This window comes from Leishmania infantum, chromosome 27 (assembly GCF_000002875.2).
Source record: "Leishmania infantum JPCM5 genome chromosome 27".
Classification (NCBI taxonomy): Eukaryota; Euglenozoa; class Kinetoplastea; order Trypanosomatida; family Trypanosomatidae; genus Leishmania; species Leishmania infantum.
Window position 1 is genome coordinate 673271 of NC_009411.2, and position 21878 is coordinate 695148.

General features: G+C 59.6%; 4 protein-coding genes across 4 annotated transcripts; all 4 read left to right on the forward strand.

Annotated features, from left to right (window-relative positions):
- Positions 1-1948: 1948 nt before the first annotated feature.
- Positions 1949-5821, forward strand: LINJ_27_1550 (conserved hypothetical protein; the record flags this gene model as incomplete). The annotated part of the gene is made up of 1 exon (XM_001466353.1): positions 1949-5821. The coding sequence occupies one exon, from the start codon at positions 1949-1951 to the stop codon at positions 5819-5821; it is 3873 nt and encodes a 1290-aa protein (XP_001466390.1).
- Positions 5822-6554: 733 nt separating this feature from the next.
- LINJ_27_1560 (conserved hypothetical protein) lies at positions 6555-10433 on the forward strand (the record flags this gene model as incomplete). Its single annotated transcript, XM_001466354.1, has 1 exon — positions 6555-10433. One exon carries the CDS (start codon positions 6555-6557, stop codon positions 10431-10433), a length of 3879 nt encoding a protein of 1292 aa, XP_001466391.1.
- Positions 10434-11609: 1176 nt separating this feature from the next.
- LINJ_27_1570 (putative molybdopterin synthase sulphurylase-like protein) lies at positions 11610-13001 on the forward strand (the record flags this gene model as incomplete). The annotated part of the gene is made up of 1 exon (XM_001466355.1): positions 11610-13001. One exon carries the CDS (start codon positions 11610-11612, stop codon positions 12999-13001), a length of 1392 nt encoding a protein of 463 aa, XP_001466392.1.
- A 4430-nt stretch (positions 13002-17431) lies between these two features.
- LINJ_27_1580 (conserved hypothetical protein) lies at positions 17432-19048 on the forward strand (the record flags this gene model as incomplete). Its single annotated transcript, XM_001466356.1, has 1 exon — positions 17432-19048. The coding sequence occupies one exon, from the start codon at positions 17432-17434 to the stop codon at positions 19046-19048; it is 1617 nt and encodes a 538-aa protein (XP_001466393.1).
- Positions 19049-21878: the final 2830 nt, after the last annotated feature.

The following is a 21878-nucleotide window of genomic DNA, read 5'->3' on the forward strand; positions in this document are numbered from 1 at the left end:
TCGTATTTGGGATATAATGGGCACGTTGAAGAAGGCAAGCCAAAAAGAAAGGAACGGTCTCTTAGCTCGCGATCGCTGGCCGTCATTCAACGGTAGGCGCCTCAGAGGATCACCGTGACGGTGGGGGTGGCGTCGTCGTCTCTTGTGACCTTCGTCTTTTTGTTTTTTTTTTGTTTGTGCGGGCTCGTGAGGAGATGTCGCCGTCACCCCTCCCCATCCCACCACCACCAGTCAACTGTATCTCCATCTCAGGCTGCAGATTCTCTGCGAATGGTTGTGGGAATGTATGTGTATGTTTCTGAAGTCTTCGCGGCGGCGCACGCATCGTTTTCAGCTCGTCAGCTGAAGTCACGTCTCTTCTTTTTTTTTCGCCCTTCGCCATGACCGCGTGCTGTTCTGCCCTCCACACACACCTCACCCTGTCTCTCTCTTCTCTCTTCACTGTCGATTGTGTGGTTGCTAGCGTTTTATCCATCGCGGTTGTGTGCTTCTGTGTCCCGCGCACCCTCTCGCTACTTTCCGCAGTTGTTGTAGTTCCCACCCAAACGCCGAAAAGAAGCAGAGCCGAGCACACGTCCCATACTGCAGCTTACTGAACCCTTCTCACTGTGAATATTTCTGCGTCCTTGATGCGCTGCACCTCGGCGGCCTCATTTTATGTTGCTACTATCACGCATGCAGCTGTGCGTGTGGCACACACGCAAGAATACATCCGCTGGCTAAGGGAAATGCGTGTGTTCTCGACTATCTGCTTGCTTTTAAACGCACATGCACACACATCCCACTCTGCCCACCTTCCGTCTCTCGTGTGCCACGTATACCTGCTCGCCTTTTCTTTGTTGTTGTTTGCTTGTTTGATGTTACCGTTGGCAGTCTTTGATGTATGCGAAGGGTTTCTTGACGGTCACGCAATCATGTCTTCTGTGCACATCTGCTTGCGCGGCTAGTCATCGCGTCGAGGCGAGCTCTTCGCATCTCCCACACCCTTGTTGTTGGCGTCTTTGTATGTGGGTCTGTATGCGCGGGCGTGTTCTCACTGCCCCTCGTCGCTCTTCTTCGTTCTCGGTGCTGGAGCGCCCTGCGCCATCACTCCTCGTGCCGTCCTTCTTATATCCATGTTACCGTTGGGCTGATGGACTGGGGTGGAGTGGGCCCGCTGCGTTGTTGGCGTCATCTCTCTGTCTCTCTCTTCCTCTCGAGAGGAAGAGAGAGACAGAGAGACAACATGAATAAAGCAGGCAAATGTGTGCGTTGGTTTATGTTCACATGTGCTGCAGAGGCACGCAACAGCTCCCCTCTGCTCCTCCTCACTGTTTCGCTTTTTTCATTTCCTGGCTAGTTGCGATGACTGTGAATCTTTGTGAGCCTGTGAGGGCATGCCCGATATTCACTCGTGTGTGCAGGCTGCGTCGCTCGCGCCTCTCCTCCCTCGAGCATGTGTTTGGCTGTCGCTCTTCCCTGTTTATTCACTCACCGCTCTCCTCCTCGTCCTTTGAGCTGCATACTCGTGTGTCTTCTGTACGTGGTGCTCACGTCTCGCTGCAAGCACTGTTATGTAAGGAACGGAAGGCGAACAGTACGAAAAGGCACCTCGCCCCCCCCCTCTCAGACACAGTCACAGACACGCTCGCCCCCCTCGCTCTCTCCACTCCCCGATTCGCAAAGGCCTGGCACACGCACGGTCAGAGTGTGTGCCAAGCCTTTGTGAGGCAGTGCCTGGTGTAGAGCGTCCCTGTAGAGTCAGAAGAGGCGAGGCCCAAAATGATTTTGTCCTTCCACTTCGCCCCGTCCCGCCCCTGCTGATACGCCGCTTCCTTTCGAGCGTGAGAGCTGAAGCGAAGTTTGAAGCGCGGTCATGCCCGTCGCGTCATAGACTCACACGTATGCACATGCGGTGACCCATAGATTTCACAAGGATAAAGAGTACCGTTGTTGCTTCTCATTGCTGATGAGCACCACGGATCCGTACTCGCTGTCCCCGCAGAACAGTGCGGTGGAGGCGACACTCTTTCAACTGCTGTTTCCAGTTCACGTTACCCCTGCTACCCGAGTTGCTGTGGGAGACGTTATTGCAGTGAAGACGCTGAGCGATAATTCTCCTGAGAGAATCGCTGGGGCACTTGCGGTGTCGTCGCCGTCGGTCTCCGAGCGAATTCGTGCGTGGGAGACAGTGCCTCATGGGCGTGCAGCGCGCTCGTTCCGTCGCACGGAACGCACCGAGTTTCACAACCCTGACGATCCCACGTTGCTACATACTGTGCATGCGCAGCAGCGGCATGGCGCGTCTGCCGCGAAGGGTTCACGTGCGCGACACTCCGGTGCAGTGGGGCCGGATCGCAGCACTGATGCAAGTGCTGGCCCTAATACAGTGCCGTTCTCGATGCGTTTGCGAGAAGTGGAGCGGCGATTTCAGGAACAGATGAAGGTGCACCGCGGTCTGACGGCGGCGTCCCGCCAAGTCGATGTCCTTGAGCGTTCTGTTCAACTGTTTCAAGCAGAGCGGCGCACGCGAGCGTTCGCGCATGCACTTGCAGAGCGTCAAGACGCCATCTGGGCCCGTGTGTGGCCTGGTGGTTCCCTTCCGAAGACGGAGGACACTGTAGCGACTGTGCATCGTCAAACGGCAGCATCGTCTCGTGCTGCACCCATGCCGGCCGCGCGCCGTGGCGACAGCTCTGCGACACCTTCGACCAGCAGCGCTATCTCACCCCCGCCCCCCGCGTCCCCGACGGGCTTCTTGCTCAAGGATATCCTAGACACCTACTCAAAGCCGCGTGAGCTTCGAGAGGCTAGCGGCAGCGGCCGAAGTGCGGCGGCTGCCGCTCCTGCTGCATCAAAGGCGACGAAGGCGCCAAAAGGAGTCCCACTCACCCTGGCACGAGAAGCGCGGAGGACTGCCGCTGGGGTAGAAATTATCCGCCCCGAGAAAACACCGAAACCTTACACTGTCATCCGCTACGTCGAGGCAAGGTCCAAACACGCCTCAGCCACACACGACGCTGTCGACCGCCAGGGCACCTCGGCATCCTCGGCTGTCACCCCGGCCACCGCGGCAGCGGTGTCCGCAGCGTACTCGAAAAACGTCGCGAGGGGGGAAGTGAAAGGGGACTCCTCGCAAGCGTTCTCCAGCGTTGTGAGCGAGGTGAATGAAGCGGGCGAAGTAGGCGGAGGCAAAGCCTCCGATCAGAGCAGTGCCAGCGTCGCCGATGAAGCCGCGCCGATGAATGACACGTACGACGCGGACACGTTTGACTCGCACGTCTCCAGTGGAACAGCTGCGGATGCTTCGATGAGCAGCGCGAAGAGCTCTGCCGTGAGCAGCATGATTCCTACGGAGGAAGCGACGCCATCCTCCCTGGCGCAGAGCATCACCTCTGAAGAGATCGAAAGTGCAGCTGCTGGGCGTCCGTTGAGGTGTAACCGCCGTGACGGTAATAAGAGTAGCGGCGTCTCCGTGGCCGATGACGCGCGCGCAGCACCCTTTGCTGAAACCCTGCAAACTTTCTTGGACGCCTGTCGGTGCGTCTCGGCTGCCTCTGCTCGACTGCTCCAGTCCCCGTATATTCGAGAGAGCAGCCATGATGCTGGTCAGCACAGACAAAACACCCCGAAGCCGGCGAAAAAAGATGCCCCGCGTTCAGCCCCGAAGGCAGTGGAAGATGCTGCATCGTGTGTCACCGCGGATGCAGCCACTGGTGCAGATGTCTCTCCACCTGCTTGGCGTGACGCCCTGCACCGGCAGCTACGCAACATACGTCGCCTTCAGCGCTTTCGTGAGCACCTGCTTCGCCACCTGAAGCGCATTGATGTGCAGCGGCAGACTCACTGCAAGGCGACACGACTGCTGCGGGAAACGCAAGCCCTCGCCAAAGTACGCCGTAAACTGCTCTCCGGCTCCAGAGTCGGGGGCGAAGCATCCTTGGGGAGCATGCTGCGTCACGTGAAGGGCGTCTCCACGGGAACAGGTGGGCGGAGGGGCCCGCGCCGCGGTGGCGGTGCGCATGGCCACGGCGCTCCGCGGCAACAGCATTCCCTGCCTTCGTGGCTGAGAATGAGTGTCGTGAGCGACGCCGACACAATATCGGAGGTGGTACTCACCGACATGAACAGCAGCGTCGGCGACGGCATCATCTCAGCTGACTCCAGAGTAGTGGAGGAGGAGATGCAGTATGGCAGCAATCAGAGCGAGACTTTCGTCTCGGGCAGCATCATCCAGGAAGAGGTGGCCAGCTGGGATGGGGCCTCCGGGCACAGCGACGTGGCCAGCGGTGGCACCGTCTTGACCGAAGTGTCCAGGAGCCATGAGGGCGACGGCGACCCCTCTTACGGCAGCGACTCCTTTGAAGCAGCGAGTAACTCAGACGCCGCGGGACGTTCTGCGTGGATCGCGCGGTCTGGTATGGTGGCGGAAGTCCGCCTAGACGAGATCGAGGAGGAACTCGCAGACCGATTAGCCGAAATATCGTCGGATGCCATCTCCGAAGGGAGCTCGATTCCGTCCGAGGTGGAAGAGCTTGTTGACCTGCTCCCCTCCTCACTCATCCCAAGCGAAATCGAAGACGACGACGCGAGCCCGCAAGGCAGCTCTGCAGCCACCATGGACTCCTACATTGCCACTGACATGAGCAGCTCCGCGGCAGTCTTGCAGGGACAGCAACGACGCATGTATGTTGCTGCAAATGGCTCCACCGCGTGGTATGCAGCTGCCGGAGAAGGGGCAGCGGGTGGTGTCAGCGGGGCGCTGACGGATCACAAGGCCTACATTCGTGACTCTCCTGGCTCTAGTGTGTACAGCGTGCCGGAGGACGCCGATGTGGACACATCTATGCCGCAGTCCACAGACGTCCGCTCGGAAGGCGCCCGAGACTCGCTGCCGAGGACGAGTGGAAGGGTAGCGGACCTTGACGCGGCAGCATCCCTCGCGGCGGCGAACGAGAAGCGTATTTATGGAAGACCCAGTCCGACCCCCTCGGCCAAGAGTGACGGGAGCAGCAGCAGCTCTGAGGATGCCTTGACAATGTTGGAGGTGGACATGACCCTTACGAAGGGGCGTCGGCACCACGCGTTACGCTGTGCCTCTGATGTGCCGACGTTTGAGCAGCTCTACAGCCCATCCATGCCCCCGCTGGATGAAGGGCCACTGACGGGAAGCGGCAACGCCAGCACCACTAGCTCTGCCGGCAGCGGCCGGTCCTCCAAACCAGATCGACGGAAAGGTGGATCTGCCCACAGTGTCGGCATAGGGTGGTCGAACACCGCAGTCTCTTCCCTTCACGAACGAGGTGCAGCGCACCTTGTGCACCATCCGACAGCGCGGATGGAGGCCGGCACACAGGCGGAGATGCGCGCCGTGGGCAGCCACCCCACGGCCATATGTGGTGCTTCACGGATGAGAGCGACATATCCGACCAAGGACTACGTTGCGCAGAGTGCGTGGAAGGCACGTCAGCTACATCTCTTGCGGCAGCTGCGATCACCGATTGTGGATGACTCAGAGGGCACGGCCAAGAACTCAGCGGAGGCTACCGACAGCCCAAGTCGCGCTTTTGAGCAGCGGCATCGTCCGCCGAAGGACAAGGCCGATGCCGTGCTCGACGCCGCCGAAGCTGTAGCACTTGAGGAGTGGGCGCAGCACTGGGGTGTTGTGGAGTCGCTGCTGCAGACGCGTTTTTCCGCGTCATCCTGCATCGGTACTGGCGAGCCACCGTCGTCCTCGCGTCGCACAGGAAAGGCCCTCTTACAGCGCTTCCCGTCAGATTCAACGCCACCTACTTGGGACGCTTCTCAGTCGAGTGTGCCGGGGTCCTCTGCATCACGCTGAGCGAGCTCGCGCCTCTCCCTCCCTCGGAGAGGTCAGAGGCCGCGCGTGCCTCGCGATTGCAGATCTGTCGAAGTCTTGTCATGCGCATGCCTCTTTTTGCTTGCTTTTGTGCATGACGGTGGGATGTGCTGGGGAAAAAACGCAGAAGAAGGAGGACGCTGATCAGTCTGTGGACCGGAACGGATCCACGTGAGAAAGCTCCTATCGACATGCATGAAGGGAAACCACGAGAAGCACAGAGGGCAGAAAGTCGGTGAAGGACAGCAGAGGGCGTCGAACGCTTTCTGTCCGCTGCAGCACGCACCGGCCGTGAGCCACACGACCGTGTGATCGGCCATGTCTCTCACGTAAAGCCTTGCTTTGAAGAGGTATGGGGGGTGTCTTCCCTGTTGTCTATGTCGCCTCACTTCAATCAACGCGCATTGGAGCCTTCGTCGTCCGCGCCTAGCCGCTACTGCTGCTGCCGTAGGGTACCCCTTCACCCTCTGCGCTCCATCATGTGTCCGCCCTCTTCTTCCCAACAAGCCACACGCATACACACACACGCGCGCACACACACACACACACGTAGTGTGGAGTGTGCGTGCGTGTCACCTCTTCTCTGTGCGGCCCCCTCTCCTCCCCCCACCACACACACACACTCCCAAGCACCGATAGAGCTGCTCAGTGCTGCAGACGGGCGTTTGCTTCCTTTTCTCTCTTCGTTTGCTTTGCCACCACGCTGACGGCACCGATGGTGCATCGCAGTCGGGCCACCGCCGACCCCTCCTCCGATCATGAGGAACGCGTCAACTTCCTCGACGACGACTGTGGCCGCAACGCGCTGCAGTTGGCGGCACGAGGCAGCACGATCGTTGCCACCCTGCAGCGGCTGGCCGCCCACATCCCGGCTGAGTTTACGGCCCCGAGTGGGACACCGTATGCAAGGCTCATATTCGACTTCCGCTACTTCAAGCACCAGGATCAGATCGAAAAGAGCATCGCGGACTCAGCAGAGCTGCTAGTTCTGGACAAGGAATTCTACGACACGCACATGGAGCTGCTGGAGAAGTTCATGTCGCTTTTTAGAGGCATCTACGGCTACGTAACCGAGCTGAACCGCTACGTGCGCGAGATCCAAGACGGCCAGTACGTGGCCCAGACGCTGGATACGGTGCTGGAGTCCTTGGATGGTCGACAACTTCTCTGCGAGCTGTATCACCTCTACGGTGTGATGCTGCTCCTGATGGACCACAAAATTGGCGGCTTGGTGCGGGAGCGCATCATTGTAAGTTATGTGCGGTACCGAGGCTCTGGGGAGGCACACACGGTGGAGGTGGCGGAGCTGTGTCGAGCCACGAGTCAGGGTGCAGGTGGGACTGCAGCTATAGCCGGCAGCCCTGTCAAGCGCGCGCCGGTATCACCAAGGGCTGCCGCTGGTAGTGGCACTGGCATCAGCAACTACCCGATCGACTACTTTGAGCGCGTTCCAGTGCAGAAAGGCGTTGTGGCGCGACTGCTGGCCTGCATTCGGTCCGACGACATCTACCGCATGTCCAGCCATTACCCGAACCCAGACCACCGCAGCGCTGCCATGGCACTGCAAGGCGGTATCGCGTTCGTACTCCTCTTCTTCTGCGGCGATGTGCTGGTGCAGCAGCTGCCGGTAATGAAGGAGTTGGTGGAGAAGCACTTTGCCGACAACTGGGTCGTTCACTACTACGGCGGGTACACGGCAGATTTATCTGTTGCCTGGGCGGCATTTCCAGCAGCGCGCGCGGCGTTGCAGCGCACTCTTGAGTCGCACAGTGTCACCTATCACTTGCAGCGCATGCGTGGCGCGTTGGCACGCAGCACCGAGCGTGTGCAGGCAGTGCTGGAGGAGGGGATGCTGACAGAGAACTATGTCTTGGACAATGTACACGCGTCGCTGTTGCCCATCATCACCGAATCAAACGTGGTGCTGCGCTGGTTTGTGCTCCAAGGGGTGTGCTCTGCCTCGGCGTCATCGCCGCCGGCGTCTCCGGTTTGCGGCGACCCCGATGAAGCGAGCCTGCGCGCCGCCGCCTCTGCTGCTGGGCAGGCGGTGCGCGCCAGCTTTGAGAACGATGAGCTTCTGACGCTCCTGTTGGCAACGGCGCAGCTGGAGCGCCACGTCCACTCGCGCTTCGCGGTAGTGCTGCAGGAGAAGACCGCGCGCTGGACAGGCGCAAGGCGACAGGCGGTGTCGCGCGTGCAGAAGCTGTCGCACTTCTTCTCGGAGGACAACCTGCTCGACACGTCTGTGCACGACGCAGAGCTGGAGCGGTGGTTTGCCGAAGTCGGTGCTCGTATCGCCAACCTGCACATGAAGCGGCAGAGCGCGAAGGCGACCCGGCGCAAGTTGCAACGGCTGGTGGCGGCGTTGGAGAACATACAGGAGTTTGCCCAGGTGAACCAGCAGCTGCAGGTGCTGCAGTACGTCCGGGAGACGTGCGCAGACTTGCACCAGATGCTGCATTACCTGAACGCTGAGCGCCGTGTGCTTGGACGACTCGCCACCATAACTGACTTCAGCTATGCGTGGGAGCTGCTCTCCGCACACGGATACCTCGTCCGCGAGCTGCAGGCCCGCATTCGGCGGCAGCCAGTTGTAGCGGCGCATATGCAAGCACTCTTCGCGAAGCTCTCGTCGCTGCTTCACCTGCCGTGCATCCGCATCGATGAAGGCATCGCCGTCACCGCCGCGAGTGTTCTGGGAGTCGATGTGCGACTCGAGCGGGCTCTGCAGTTCACCTCTACCTTTTACTCTGAGGAAGTGGTTTCGTTTCTGCGAAGCGTTCTACAGGTGATTCCGACCTCCATCTTCGAAGTCCTGAACAAAGTCATGTACCTCCTCACGAATGCGTTGCGGGAGTGCCCCAGCAAGCTGCAGCGCGACGAGTGGAAGCACTGGAGCCAGCTCGAGACGCGGGAGCAGCTCTGCGCGTGCACGGCCGACATAGCCCGCTACGCAGCTGGGCTGCTGGCAATGGAGGAAACGACAGTCGGTGTCGTGCGCGTCAACCCACATCGACTCCTGGAAGACGGCATACGCAAAGAGCTCGTTGAGCACATTACGCGCGAGCTGCACGCCGGCATCTGGTTTGACCGGTCCAAGCCGTCCACCGTCGAGGACCTCGACAAGGAGCTGGTGCAGCTGGGGGCCCGGCTGCGTGGTGTGCGGAACTCCTTCGAGTACATACAGGACTTCGTTAACGTGCACGGGCTTAAAATTTGGATGGAGGAGTTTCAGCGAATTGTCCGCTTCACCCTGCAGATGGAATGCAACGCCTTCTGGCCCAAAAAGGTGTACCCGTGGAGCTCGCCCTATCAATCCGCGAGCATCACGATCCCGTATTTTGCGCCGGCGAGCCCGAAGGATGCGTATAGCTTCCTCGGTCACCTGGTCCAGCATCTGCTGTACCTGACAGACCCGCGTGAGTCCATCTACTTTCCTGCCTACGGTGCGTGGTTCACGCGGCGCCGGCTGTGTGAGTGCGTGGGGCCGCGCTTGTTTTCCCGCGTCGCGGATGCGGTTGATTGCACTGGGCTAGCCTGCCTCGACGAGCTCCTGAGCTCCATCGCGGCCAAGGACATGCAGCTGCTGGTGCAACGGCTTGCCGAGTCGGTGGCGTCGCTGGAGTCGGCGCAACGCGGCGCTGCACAGGAGGTCTGGGCGCGGTGCATGCCTACCTCCGGGACTCCTGAGAAAGACGCGTTTTTGAAGGATTATGATCAGCTAGCCTCCATTCTCGAGGCGTCGCCAGCGGCGCAGGAGGTTGGGGTCGTTGCGATGCGACTTGGTCGCATTGCCTTGATTCGACAGCTGATTGCCCACCAGCTGCGCTCAGACAGCAAGCAAGACAGCTCTGCGCTGGTTGCGTGCGTGCAGGCAGTCAACAACGCCGTCGTGGCAACCCTGGACAGCCACCTCGCCAAGGACCCGTTCGAGGCGAGGGCCGCCGGCCCTTCGCGATCGTGCGCAGAGGTGTCGGAGGGGCTGGTGTGCGGAACGGCGCCGCTGCTGCGCTCTGTCGGCCTCACAGACCCGTTCGCGACGGTGTACGATGTTGCGGACGGTGGCGGCGGTGTCTCGCCCAGTGGTGACAACACAACAGGCGAGTTCAGCTTTGGTGCACCTCCACCTGCGGCAGCCACCGCTGGCAGCGGCGCGGCTCGCCCCGTCGCGGTGCCGACGAAGTTGCCACTACCGCTCTTTGTCCTTCCGCTCTGCGTAGTGGTGCTGCTACACGTGCAGAAGTGTACCTACAGCCCGCGCTTCGACAGCTGCATTCCGGCGGGGAAGGAAGACGACGTGGACCCCACCATGCTCGCTGTCGGCGTGGTGACCCTACTGCAGCAGTTCCCGCTGGAGGCCACCCGTCTTCTTTTGCAGCTACTGGCACAGGTGGTGCGCGTGTCCATCATCGCCAGGACACCGACACCAAAGGGGAAGGGCAAGGGGGCGGCACCGCCGCTGGTGTGCCGCTGCGCCGACGCTCTCACAATGTGGATAGAGGTTCTTCAAGGCTACCTGCCGCGGTATCCGGAAAAGGAGCGGTCGCATGGGGTTCCACCCAGTGTTCCTGATCGCTTCGCGCAGTGTGTGTGAAAGGTGGCGGTGGGGCGGGAGGCGACCACCGAACGTGGTGGACGCGTCCTCCGCAGCCCTAAGAATTTGCCCAGGTGCCCTCATGGCCCTATCCAACATATCGTGTTTCTTCTGCTTCCGCTTCGCGGCACGCGGCTGTCTCCGTGCCTGCCTCCGCTTTTCGCATCCCACTACTTTCTTCGCGTGCAGCCATTTTGTCCATCGTGCCCATGATATGCCAGCCCCCTCCCCTCCCAACAAGTCAGCAAATGTACGCACGCACAACCACGACTATGCCAAGCAGCAGGGCCGACCAACACCGCTTGGCGCCGCTCAGCCCACCGCAATGCCACTGCGTACACCGCAGGCTAAGCCCAGAACGACGCTCGACATCACTGCAACGCCGCGAATGCCGAAAAACAGCAGGCGGGTGTGTACACCTGTTGAAATGGTCGACACGATGCGTAGTGAGCCGGCACAAGCGTGATCACCATGGTCACACGTCTCTTCGGCACGGCGCCAGCAACGACCTGTCCGCCGACGCCACGAGTCCGCCAGTCCGTACCCCCGATACCATGGTGAGGTGACCACACGTCATCAGGGTTGCGTGCAATGAGAAGAAAACGGAGTTTGCCGTAGGACAATACTGTGCTCTTGTGTTGGCACGTCTGTTTATGTACGTATCTTGACCATGAGCGTATCCCGTGGGAGCCGCGACGGTTCTCGTCTCAGCTCGTCTGCGGCCACTAGACGGCGAGCAGGTTCGGAAGAGCCGCTTAGAAAAGCAGGCTCCACCCTCCCACCACCGCTGCGGTGTGTGTGTGTGTGTCTGAGCACCTCTGCCAGCTGGCAGGTCTTTTTTTTTCCGTTGATGTAGACTCTTTCTCTTCCGCGGCTGCATCGATGCACCCCTCCTCTCTCTCTGTCCGACGGTTGAACGGGATGCAACGCCCTCGGTGATAGGACTAGGCGTCTGGTGCCCGCGGACCGTCACACCATCCGCTCCCTCACGCGGGAAAACAAAAGAAGGCAGCGCCGAACAAAACGGCCGTAACGAGTTGTCGCGAGGGAGGAGGCCGAGGGGACGTGCACGCGCCTACGCCCGGCCGCCACCCACACACACGGACACCCGCGCACAGGTCTCCCTCTTCCCTTTCGTCCATCAGAATTGCTCAACTTTCCTCGCGTGCACCCAGAATGAATGCAGGGGCGATGGAAGATATTTTGCCGCACGCCGCGTTCGTTTCTTCGGTGCCGACCCTCACGAAGGAGGATGTAGAGCGCTTTGGCCGGCAGATGCTGGTGGAGGAGATCGGCGCTGCTCACATGGAGCAGATCCGCCATGCTCATGTCGTGTGCGTTGGCGCCGGCGGGCTGGGCAGCACTATTCTGCTGTACCTTGCAGCGTCCGGGGTCGGGAGGCTTACGATTGTGGACTTTGATGACGTCGAGCTGTCGAACTTGCACCGGCAGGTGATTCACACGACGGCAGCGATCGGCCAGCCAAAGGCGCTGAGTGCGAAGGCGTCGTGCCTGCGACTATTTCCAGCAGCATGCGTTGACGCGGTGGTGGAGGCTCTCAGCCCCGAAAATGCCGAGCGGCTCTTTGCCACGTGCGACGTCGTCGTTGACGGCACAGACAACGTGGCTGCGCGCTACCTCATCAACGATGCCGCGATGCGCTGCGGCAAGCCTCTCGTTAGCGGAAGCGCCATGGGGTGGGAGGGGCAGCTCTCAGTGTATGGCTATCGCGGAGGCCCGTGCTATCGGTGCTTGTTCCCGCAGCCACCCCCTCAGGAAACGGTCGGCAGCTGCAACGACAGCGGTGTTATGGGCCCTCTGCCAGGTATGATCGGCTGCTTGCAGGCGTTGGAGGTGTTAAAGGTGGCGACCGGAGTCGGTGAGACACTGAATGGTCGCCTGTTTCTCTTCAACGGTCTCCGCTTTTCCTCGCGCGTCGTCAAGTTACGCGGGCGACAGCCACACTGTGTGGCCTGCAGCGCTGCAGCGTTGGCGGACGCGACACCACTACCGCAATTAGCCGCGCAAGCGCGCCCCGAGTACGTCCCGTACTCGTGCCCAATCACCTCAGTGCCGAGCCCACCCGGTACATCGTGCAGCGCCTCGGAGTACGCCGCGCACGCGCGCGGCTCCGCTGCTGCTCAGCGCCGTGTCACACTCGATGTGCGTGTACGCTTGCAGTACGACATGGCGCACTTGGCGCATTCGGTAAACGTGCCGTACCAGTCGCTGCTGCAGTGGAAGCGCGCGGGAACGGTGGTGACGCAGCTGGCGGACGTGTTGGACAAGGCACTACCACCGCAGTCCGACACACCGGATTGCATGAAGGAAGGGTCTGCTGTTGTCTCCCATGGCGACGCAGGGCCACAAGTAGTGGTTTACGTGCTGTGTCGTCGCGGCCTCAATTCCCTCAAGGCAGTGGCCTTGATTCGCGCGGCGCTCGCGGAGGCGGAGGCGAGGGGCGACGAAGCGGCCGTCGCCCGGCTTGGTAGATACGTCTTTCGGAACGTCAGCGGCGGCCTCAACGCCTACCACCGCGAGGTGGACAGCGCCTTCCCCTACTACTGACGGCATGGTCGGTGCTCGCTCGCGAGGCGTGTGTGGCCAAACATGAAGCCGGGGGCGTCTTCCTGTTCAACCGAATGGCTCACTCCTAATAAGCTCACAGCTGCGAGGGTCAAAGTGGGTGGTGATGACGAGCACCATCTGATCCTGGCCTCTTGGCATGCGGCCAACACAGAAGAAAAACAAGTACCGATGCATGTAGAGCTCCAGAGGAAGGAAAGAGAGGGAGGCGCAGCGGGGAATATGGTGGGCGTGAGAGAGACTCTCGCTTTAGGCGCTCTAATGTTGGCCTTCTCCCTTCTCCGTGTGTTGAGACCTCTTCTCACCGCATGAAGGTAAGCCGCAAGGATCTCTCGCACGGCACGCAGATTTCGCCCCCCCCCCCAATTCATCTCTTTCGCTGCGAAGGATTCGCGTACATGAAATGGCAGATCGGAACGCGCCCGAGGTCGAGGCAGCGTTGGCAACACACTCCGCGATTCGACCCCATGTTGATGCTTCTTCTTCTCGTCCTCTCTTTTTTCGGCCTTTTTTCTTTAACCCAAGCTGGGCTTCGCTGGAGCCCCTGTCGCGTGTGCGGCGCGATGACTCGCAACGACACACCCAGCGGCCCATTCTCTTTTATCTGTCTCAGCCCATCCCCACCTTTTCCCTCGCAGCGGGCGCGTACGCTGTGGGTGTCTCAGCCGTTTTGCAAGATAGCCAACGCCCGGCTACGCGAAGGACTTGTCTCCAGTGGCAATCCACTACTACCCCTTCCCATCTCCCAAACCGCATTCTTTTCCTGCGGACCCACGGTGCCTCTCTTACGCTTAGAACGTGTCGGCTGGCGCCTCTGCTGGAGCGCGTGGCGCTTGACTACCTCACCGCCCTCCGCCTCCTCTGCATCCTTCTCTAGAGTGCTTCGATTCTATTTTCTGTTTTCTTTATCATGCGCTTGGATGCGAAGCCCATCGCCATCTGCAATGGCATTCATCCAGCTCCCCTCTGCTTGATGTGCGCTCGAGCGCGCGTGCCACGTCTTGTCGCGCACTTGCGTTTTGGATCCTCTCTGTGTAGCTTTTATGGGCTGCTTCCTTGACGAGGGCTGGCCTGAATTTCTTCTGGGTTTCTTTTCTTTGGGCAGGGGAGGGGGCGTGAAACTCGCACGATCATGGTGCAGAGCAGAGTCTCGGCCGCTATCGTTCTATGGGGACGCGGTCTAGACGGGCGGTGTTGCTCGATGCGAGCCTGTTGGCGGCGTGGAGCAGTGGCACATGGGCGCGCTTCGCCACACGCAGGCGAGACGGCGAAGCTGCACCTTGTTTGGGGCACCGAGCATTACGTCGCCGCGGGGAGTCGGATGCGTCGATACCGTGAGTCACGTCGTTTACGTTGGCGCTAATGCGTCATTCATACACTTGTGATGGCAGCGCAGCAGTCGAAGCACGAGAAGCATCGGGTTCAGGGGACGCGACGGGAGATGTGCCAGCCTCTGACAGCTTCTTCTTCCTCACTCCAGCTGGGCAAGTCAACGTCCACGGATGGGCCATGGCGTGTGCGCTTGCATACCGCCACCAGCTTTTCGCTGCTGTGTGGCGGCCTTAGTGGGAGCGTCTGCGATTTCAGACGACGGCCCGGGCCGTGGCGTGATGCAAGTTGCCACATTGCACTAGAATGGACTCCCCTCCGTGTAAGAAACTGCGAGCCCGTCGGTTTTGACGCGCACCGTACGCAGGCAGGGGGGAGGCGATAGCGATAACATGTCAATAATGTTTCTTGACAGCTCCATGTCGCAAGCATCTTCAATGGAGCACTGCCAACGCACCGTTCGAGATGCTCCCTGTGACGCCGTTGTCGTCGCGGGACATCGTCGGTATTTCGCTTTCTTCGTTTACAGCCACCGAAGACGACAGCAGATACGCTACAGATAGAGCACCCGGCACTGCAGCCGTGGAGGCGTCGGGGCGCTTAGCTCAGTGCTACCGAAAACACAAGTCGAGAAGCCCGTGCAAGGGTGCACGTCTGTTGCACTGATCATCTCCTCGCGGGGTGGCCTCGTTGCCGCATCTGTATCGCAGCGACTGACAGCGGCGTACGTGACTCGGCCGCCCATTCAAAAACGAACTGCGCCACATCGAGCGCAGATACTGCGAAGTCTCCTCACAGCCTTCACAATCGGTTCAGACTCGACGCCCTCGCCGTCCACGAGCCAAGACCCAGGAGGAGCTCATCGGACGTCGGCCGACTATGGAGCTATGGCATCCGCGGAACTCTCGCGATTGCGTGCGTCGACACTGATGCGCTCCTTGGCACTCGAGCCGATTCAAGTGATAGACACAGTCTGCAACGTAAAAGGGATTGCGGTGGACGATTATGCGCCATGACTAGCGTGCATTACCAACAGCTGTCCCTGTTCTGCCACTCGTGCAGAGGTGGTCCGGATGAGCGTAGTGGGGGTGCGCGTAGCGGACTCCTCCAGCGAGGACGAACCCGGAGCTGGTCTGATGTCTTCGGAGACGGTGCGGCAAGCCAACGGGACATCAACGTTACAAGAAACGAATGGTGGGGAAGTCGTGTCGCTGCTTCTCATCAACGAAGCCGGACTCATTCACGTCGCCCGGTGTCGCCTTGGCGCGACGACCACTTTGCAAACCGGCACCGTCTTATGTCTCGCTGCCGTCCAGCCCTACGTGATCAACGCAGAGCCGGCGGCACCACAGGGCGCTGTTTAGGCTACGTCTTTTTTCCTGTTTCGGCGTGTGTCTGTGGTGGTGGGTCAGCTGATGCCGCTGTTGTGGCAACGAGTCATGCACTTGTCGGCTGGCATGTGCGCTGAACCTGCACTCTCTCTGAGGCGATGTGCATGTCCTACGCGGCAGCTATCCGTCTTTTCGCGCATAGCCCCCTGGGTCCTGCCGCCGTCGCCTCCTCTGCGTGCAGCGCGCTCGCCGTTGACGGAGGCATTGCTGCAGCCACCTACGCCAGTGGCCGGCAACACGGCCACGACCACGACAGGTGGCTCCCACACCGAGAGCGGTGCGGCTGAGGATGTAACTATGCGCAGCAGCGGCTTTGTGGAGCCGGGGCACCACTGCAACGGCCGAGCTCAGCCCGTCTTGTCGGCTTTGGTTTCCTGGTGTGGCACTGAGCGAAGCCATCACGGTGACGGCTGCTTTCGTGAACGCGGCGGCGACGTGGAAACGCCCATGACTCCGCCCCTTTCTCCCATCCTGAGGCGTCGCTGTCCAATCCGGGGACGCCAAAGAGCCTACTGTCATCATACACGCCAGTGACACAGGCAGGCCGGGGTGAACCGGACCAAACGCTGATCGGCCGCGGTAGGACACGGGTGCTGTGGGTGCCTTGCCAGTTCATGCCCTGCTCCTTTTGCGTAGACCCCAACACACAGGAGTACATCTGGTCCATAACGTGCCATCAGTGGGCAGACGTGCATGTCCTCTGCCCCGAACGTCGTTCCGCAAAGTGAAGACTTGTCCTGGTTTTGGCGAAGAAGGCAGGCGCAGGGCATTTGGGGTTCATATGCTACTCGTTCCCCACTCACCACCCCACCCCACCCCACTCTCTGCCCCGCCCACGTCTCCCCATCTCTGGTTTCTCGCTATGTGTGTTGCACCGCAGTGCCTCCGTGCCTCTTTCTGCTCCTCTGTTTTTGCGTCCCCTCCTCGCGTTGGCTCGAGCCGAGTTTCCAACCAAGCAGACAACCCAATACAACCTCATAGTGACACGCACACACAGATGGCGCTTGCGGTTGGCCGACAGTCAGAGGGAGAAGGGTCCTTCTGCGAGCAGCACCGAGCGTGACCGTGTGATCCTGTGTGTTTTTGTTCTCTTGTGTTCCCGTTTAAGCTCACAAGAAGAGGGAGGGCGACTCGTGCGCGCGACCCCTTAGCTTTCCTCCGATGTGAAGAGGCGACGGAGTACGCGTACGCGTGCGAAAACGATGCCCAACTATCGAAGCTCACATGTCTCTCCACATGCTCCGCTCCTGCCCTGCCCTGCCCTCCTCCCCCATACCGACCGCCCAACCGACTCACACTCACGTTGACTGAAGAAAACAAAAGCCAACCCCCTCCCCTGCCACACACACCACATCACAAAAAAAGGGAAAATTAACGCGAGCGAAGACATTACCGTGCTCCCGCGCGTGTCGACTGTCGCGGTCTTTGTAGTTGCCGACGTTCGTTGCGTGCATGCACACAGTTTCCTTTTCTTAGACGGTATCCCCCTCCCTCCCCGTACCCCTCTCCCCCTTCCTTTGCAGCTGTCCTTCCGCTCAGGTCTCCGCTGTCCCTGCGCACACAAAGAGCGAGCGGAACCTCAGTCGACCACACGCGCAGTCGTAGCGCGGGTGATTTCTTGCTGCCAACGAGGCAGCACGCCCTCCTAGAAGTCCATCGGTGTGTCTGTTCGTTGCTTTTCAACTCACGGCCATGTCGCGTCCGTACGGAAAGAAAGGGTACGCCTTTCACAGCCGCAGCGGCCCCGGCGGTGGCGGCGTCGGCATTCTTGGGAATGGCAACAACAATGGCGGTCGCAGCGGCGGCGACTTTGGTCGTGGTGGCGGTGGTGGTCGTTTCAACAACCACCACCACGGCGGCGGCAATCGTAACAACAGCCATAGCGCCACTAACAACAGCGGCAGCAGCGGCGGCGGCGCGGACGTGATGAAGGTGCTCCTCTCTCTTCTCTTCGAGAAGTCGTACAGCCAGATATTCAACGAGGCAAACGGCCTGCTGAACTTGTCCAATACCCGCGCCAGCCCCGACCTCGAGCCAGTGCAGAAGCGTGTGGACTACAACAGCGTCGCGTTCTGCAAGGTGCTGGCGGAGGTGCTTCGAGAGAAGTTCGCCGACCGCATCCGTGTGCTGCAGCTGGACGACAACAGCATCCGTCAGTTGAAGGTGCTGCTCACCGCGCTGGCAGACGCTGACATTCACCGCGGCATCACGGCCATCTCTGCCCGCAACAACAGCATCAACGACCTCTCCTTCGTCAGCGGGCTGAAGCGCTATGACGGCCTCAACGAGCTTCTCCTCATCGGCAACCCCGTCACGAACCAGAAGGACTACTCCACCCGCCTCAGTCGCGACCTGCCACGACTGAATATGATCGACGGCGTCGCCGTGGACCGGGCTCTGCTGCGCCTGCCCAACCCGGTCAACTCAGCCCCGCCGTCGCAGCAGCAGCTCAGCGTCCTGCACTACCTTGAGCAGACCATGTTTCAGTCCATGGCCTCACGCAACTACGACGCCATCACCTACCTGTACGGCTCTCAGTTCTCCGCACTGTCCATCAGCCGTGGCCCAGAGCCGCTGCCCCAGCGTGTGCCCGTGAGCGCGGTGCTCAACACCGGCGACCTGGAGAAGCAGCTGCGCAACCAGATGCAGGCCGACGTCTCCAAGCTGCGCTCGAGCCAAGACTTTCGCAACCTTGCCACGGACAGTGCGGGGTCGATGCGTAACATCGCTAAGGGTCCGCAGGAGATCGTCTCGAAGCTGCGGAACATGTGCGGCGGGGACAAATCCATTGCAGTGGAGATCGAGTTCAACCCGAACTTTAACGTGGTGATGATGGACCAGAGCTACCACATGCGCGTACCCGTGTGCGTAGTAACGGTGCACGGCAAGATGCGCTATCTCTGGAACCCGATCCGGCCGGAGACGCAGCAGCCCACCTTCCCTGCCGGCAAGGCCCCCATGATCTCCACGTTCTTCGACCGCACCCTGACCTTGACCTGGGACGGCAACACGAACGCATGGTCGATCGCGAACGACATGGTGCTGATGCGCCCAGACCGCGCTGTCGTGCATGACGACGGCACCCCGAGCAGCCCGCTCTTCTTTGCTAATACCCCGTCGCGCATTGAGCAGATGCGCCGGCGCCTGATGCCCGGCATTACTGCCGATGTCATGGCTGTCATTGTCAACGCGACCAGCTCGGACGAAGAGGTGAAGCAGTCCATCATGCAGCTGCTCATGCTGCCTCAAGATCAGCTGCACGCCGTGGCGAGCGATCCAGAGGCCGCGAAGCGTGCACTGGGGATTTAGGACTATGACATCGAGTCGCATGTGTGTGATGGCCCCACATCTCTCGAAGGAGCGAAAGGGGAGAGATAGCAAAGAAGGGCGGAGGAAGGAGATGATCAATGAAGCGCAAGAAACGGCAGTGCTGTGCGCGTGCATGCATGTGTGTGTGTGTGTGTGTGTGTGTGCTTGTTTGTTTTTTTTTACGCAATGCGATCATCGTTCCTCGTCGTCTTTTGCGCCTGTGGGTCGCTGACGTGTGTGTTTTTTTCCGCCTTGGCGTCATTTTCATGGCTGTTGTGTGTCTTCTTCCTGTCGCCAGCGACAAGTTAGATGCTTCGCCCTCCACCCCCCCCTCTCCTTTCGTTTTTTTTTTTGTGTTTTTTTGGGGGGCTCTGGTTGTTTGCACATGCTCCGTTGCATGTACGCGTTTTGTGTGTGAGCGTCTGTGTGTTGACGTCGCTGTGTCCTCATGTGTAAGTTGAGCATGGGTCAGCCGTTTGGTTGGCAAGCTCTCTCTCGGTCTCTCCCTCTTTTCCTCCGTTCATCTCGCTGTTCAATGCTCGCCTGTGTGTGCGTGTGCGTACGTGTGCGGGTGTTTAAACACACAGAAACAGTGCAGCGACAATATAAGCTATAAAGGAAACGAAAAAGAAGGAGGCCACCCCGATTCTCCGGAGAGACTACCGTTATTATGATCCCCGCCGACCACGCTTCCCTGCACGCTGCTGTGTGTGTTTGTGGGCATGTGTATTTGTTGTGCTTGTGATGCATTGCTTGCTTTGTTCTTCTTCCCATCCCTTCTGCGTGTGTGTGTGTGTTTGTGTTTGTGTGCTTGTACCTCACTGTGCCTGTCCGCCATCTTCTAAAAGCGAACAAGACAGCTAAAAACAGAAAACAACAAAGAAAAGAATGCAGACAACGACGAGGGACAACTCAAACTGTTTCTACTGACAAGTCCCTGCATGCACGAATGCTGTAAGAGGGGAGACCCCACGGACGACAGACGGGGAGAAGATGGGGGAGTGTGTGGACGGAGAGAGAGAGCGTGAGCACAGCAACGAAAACGGCTGCAGCACATGCGCGATGGAGACACTCGAATTATTTCGTGCTTCACCGTCTCCGCGTCTCTCTCTGAGTTGATGGTCCCTGTACTGCCCTTCGACTCGAGCTCTCTGTCACCTCGACTGCTCGCCTGTGCGGTAAGCGCGCGCACCTGTTACCTGCTTGTTTGCGTGCTGCTGTAAATGCACTGCGCGCGATTCTGCAGGGCAACGCACCCCCTTCCCCTCCCCGCTCTTCCTTTAGCTGCTGCACCGTCTTAACTGTCTGGGCGGAGAGGGTCGTGGCGGATGTCAGTGCATGTGGCGCTGTGAGTGTATGTGCGCATTGAGCCCCTTTCTCTCTCAAGAAGTGCTCGGAGTATCTGAGCGTGTGTGTGCGTGCGTGCAGACGATCAGTGGCAGCTGCTATTGTTGCCCATCTCCTGCCAAGCACGAAGCGGCGAACAGCGGAGCGGAGAAAGAGTAGCGACGCCGCGAAGACTTCGTCCTGTGATTGCTGTTGTTTTTACGAAGAGAGCGCGACGAATTAGGAGACGAGGGAACGAGCCGAGCGCAGTGATGGAGAAAGAGAAGCGAGTGAGCGTCGTGTAGAGGAGGTGGAGGGTGGGGAAGAAACGACGCACATTGCAGAGATGTGCTCATGTGGAGGAAAGGGGAAGGGGGACGAAAACACAGCAAGAGAGGCGTTACCTCAATGCAAAAAAAATTCGAACAAAACTTTTAACATTAAAAGTCACCCCCCCTCCTCTCGAGCCACTGCATACAAGCGGACATACACAAGACCGCTGGATCACCCTGCAAGCGCATGTGTGTGTGCGTGTTTGTGCGGTACATTCTGGCCTCCCTACCTCTCGCGGCACGTGCGTTTTTTCATCCGTTTTCGCTCCCCGGCACTGTCATCTGCGCCCGTCACCCTCACGCTCTCTCGTGGTGTATGTGAGTGTGTCTTCGCAGGTAGAATGGCTCTTGTTTGCGTCCAGTGCATCCACTTATTCCCGTTTCATGCTCGCCGTGCGCTCGTCAAGCGCGACTCTGCCTGCCCCGTTCATTTCCGCTACAGCCTTCCTTCCTTTATTTTTCCTTTTCCGCCGCCGCCACGGTGTACGAGATTGAATGCGTGAAAATGGACACGTGTTGGCGTGCCAGCAAGGAGGCCGGAGATGCGGAATGGTACAGTGAGCGTAGCAACGAGTACCACGTCGGGAGTGTGTGTCGGTGTGTGTGCGCGTGTGTTTCTGCTGGCGCTTGCTTGAGTCATTGGTGAGAGAGAGAGAGAGGATGAGTGAGACTGAGGAACTGACGATAGCGAGTAGCGAGATGCACAGCATCTATTCTCTTTTTTTTCATGTTGCGAATATGTTGATGTCACCGTACCAATGGCGCTGTCACCCGATCCCTCTTTCCACAGGCCCCGCCTTAGAACACAGGACGCAGCTGTGCCGTTCATCTTTGTTTTTTATTGCAAGCAGTTCCAGTTGCCGTCGTTGCACGCCTTTCCATGCTAGCCCCCTTCTCCTTCCTGCTCGACTCGTCTTGCGGTGTTCTCGCCCACAGTGGCTGCACCGCTGCACCACGCCGCAGCAAATACCATTGAAAAAAGGTGGAACGCCGACTGGTGCGTTGCGTGTCGTTTTTTGTTTGGTTGGTTGGTTGGTTGGTTGGTTGTTCGCTTGATTGTGCTATCCGCTACTCGCTTCCTGAGTTCTTTCCAGGCGATCCCCCTCATCCGTTCTTCTCTTCTGCAAAGTTCCCACATGCATATAGACAGCTGATGTGCACGTGCGCGTGCG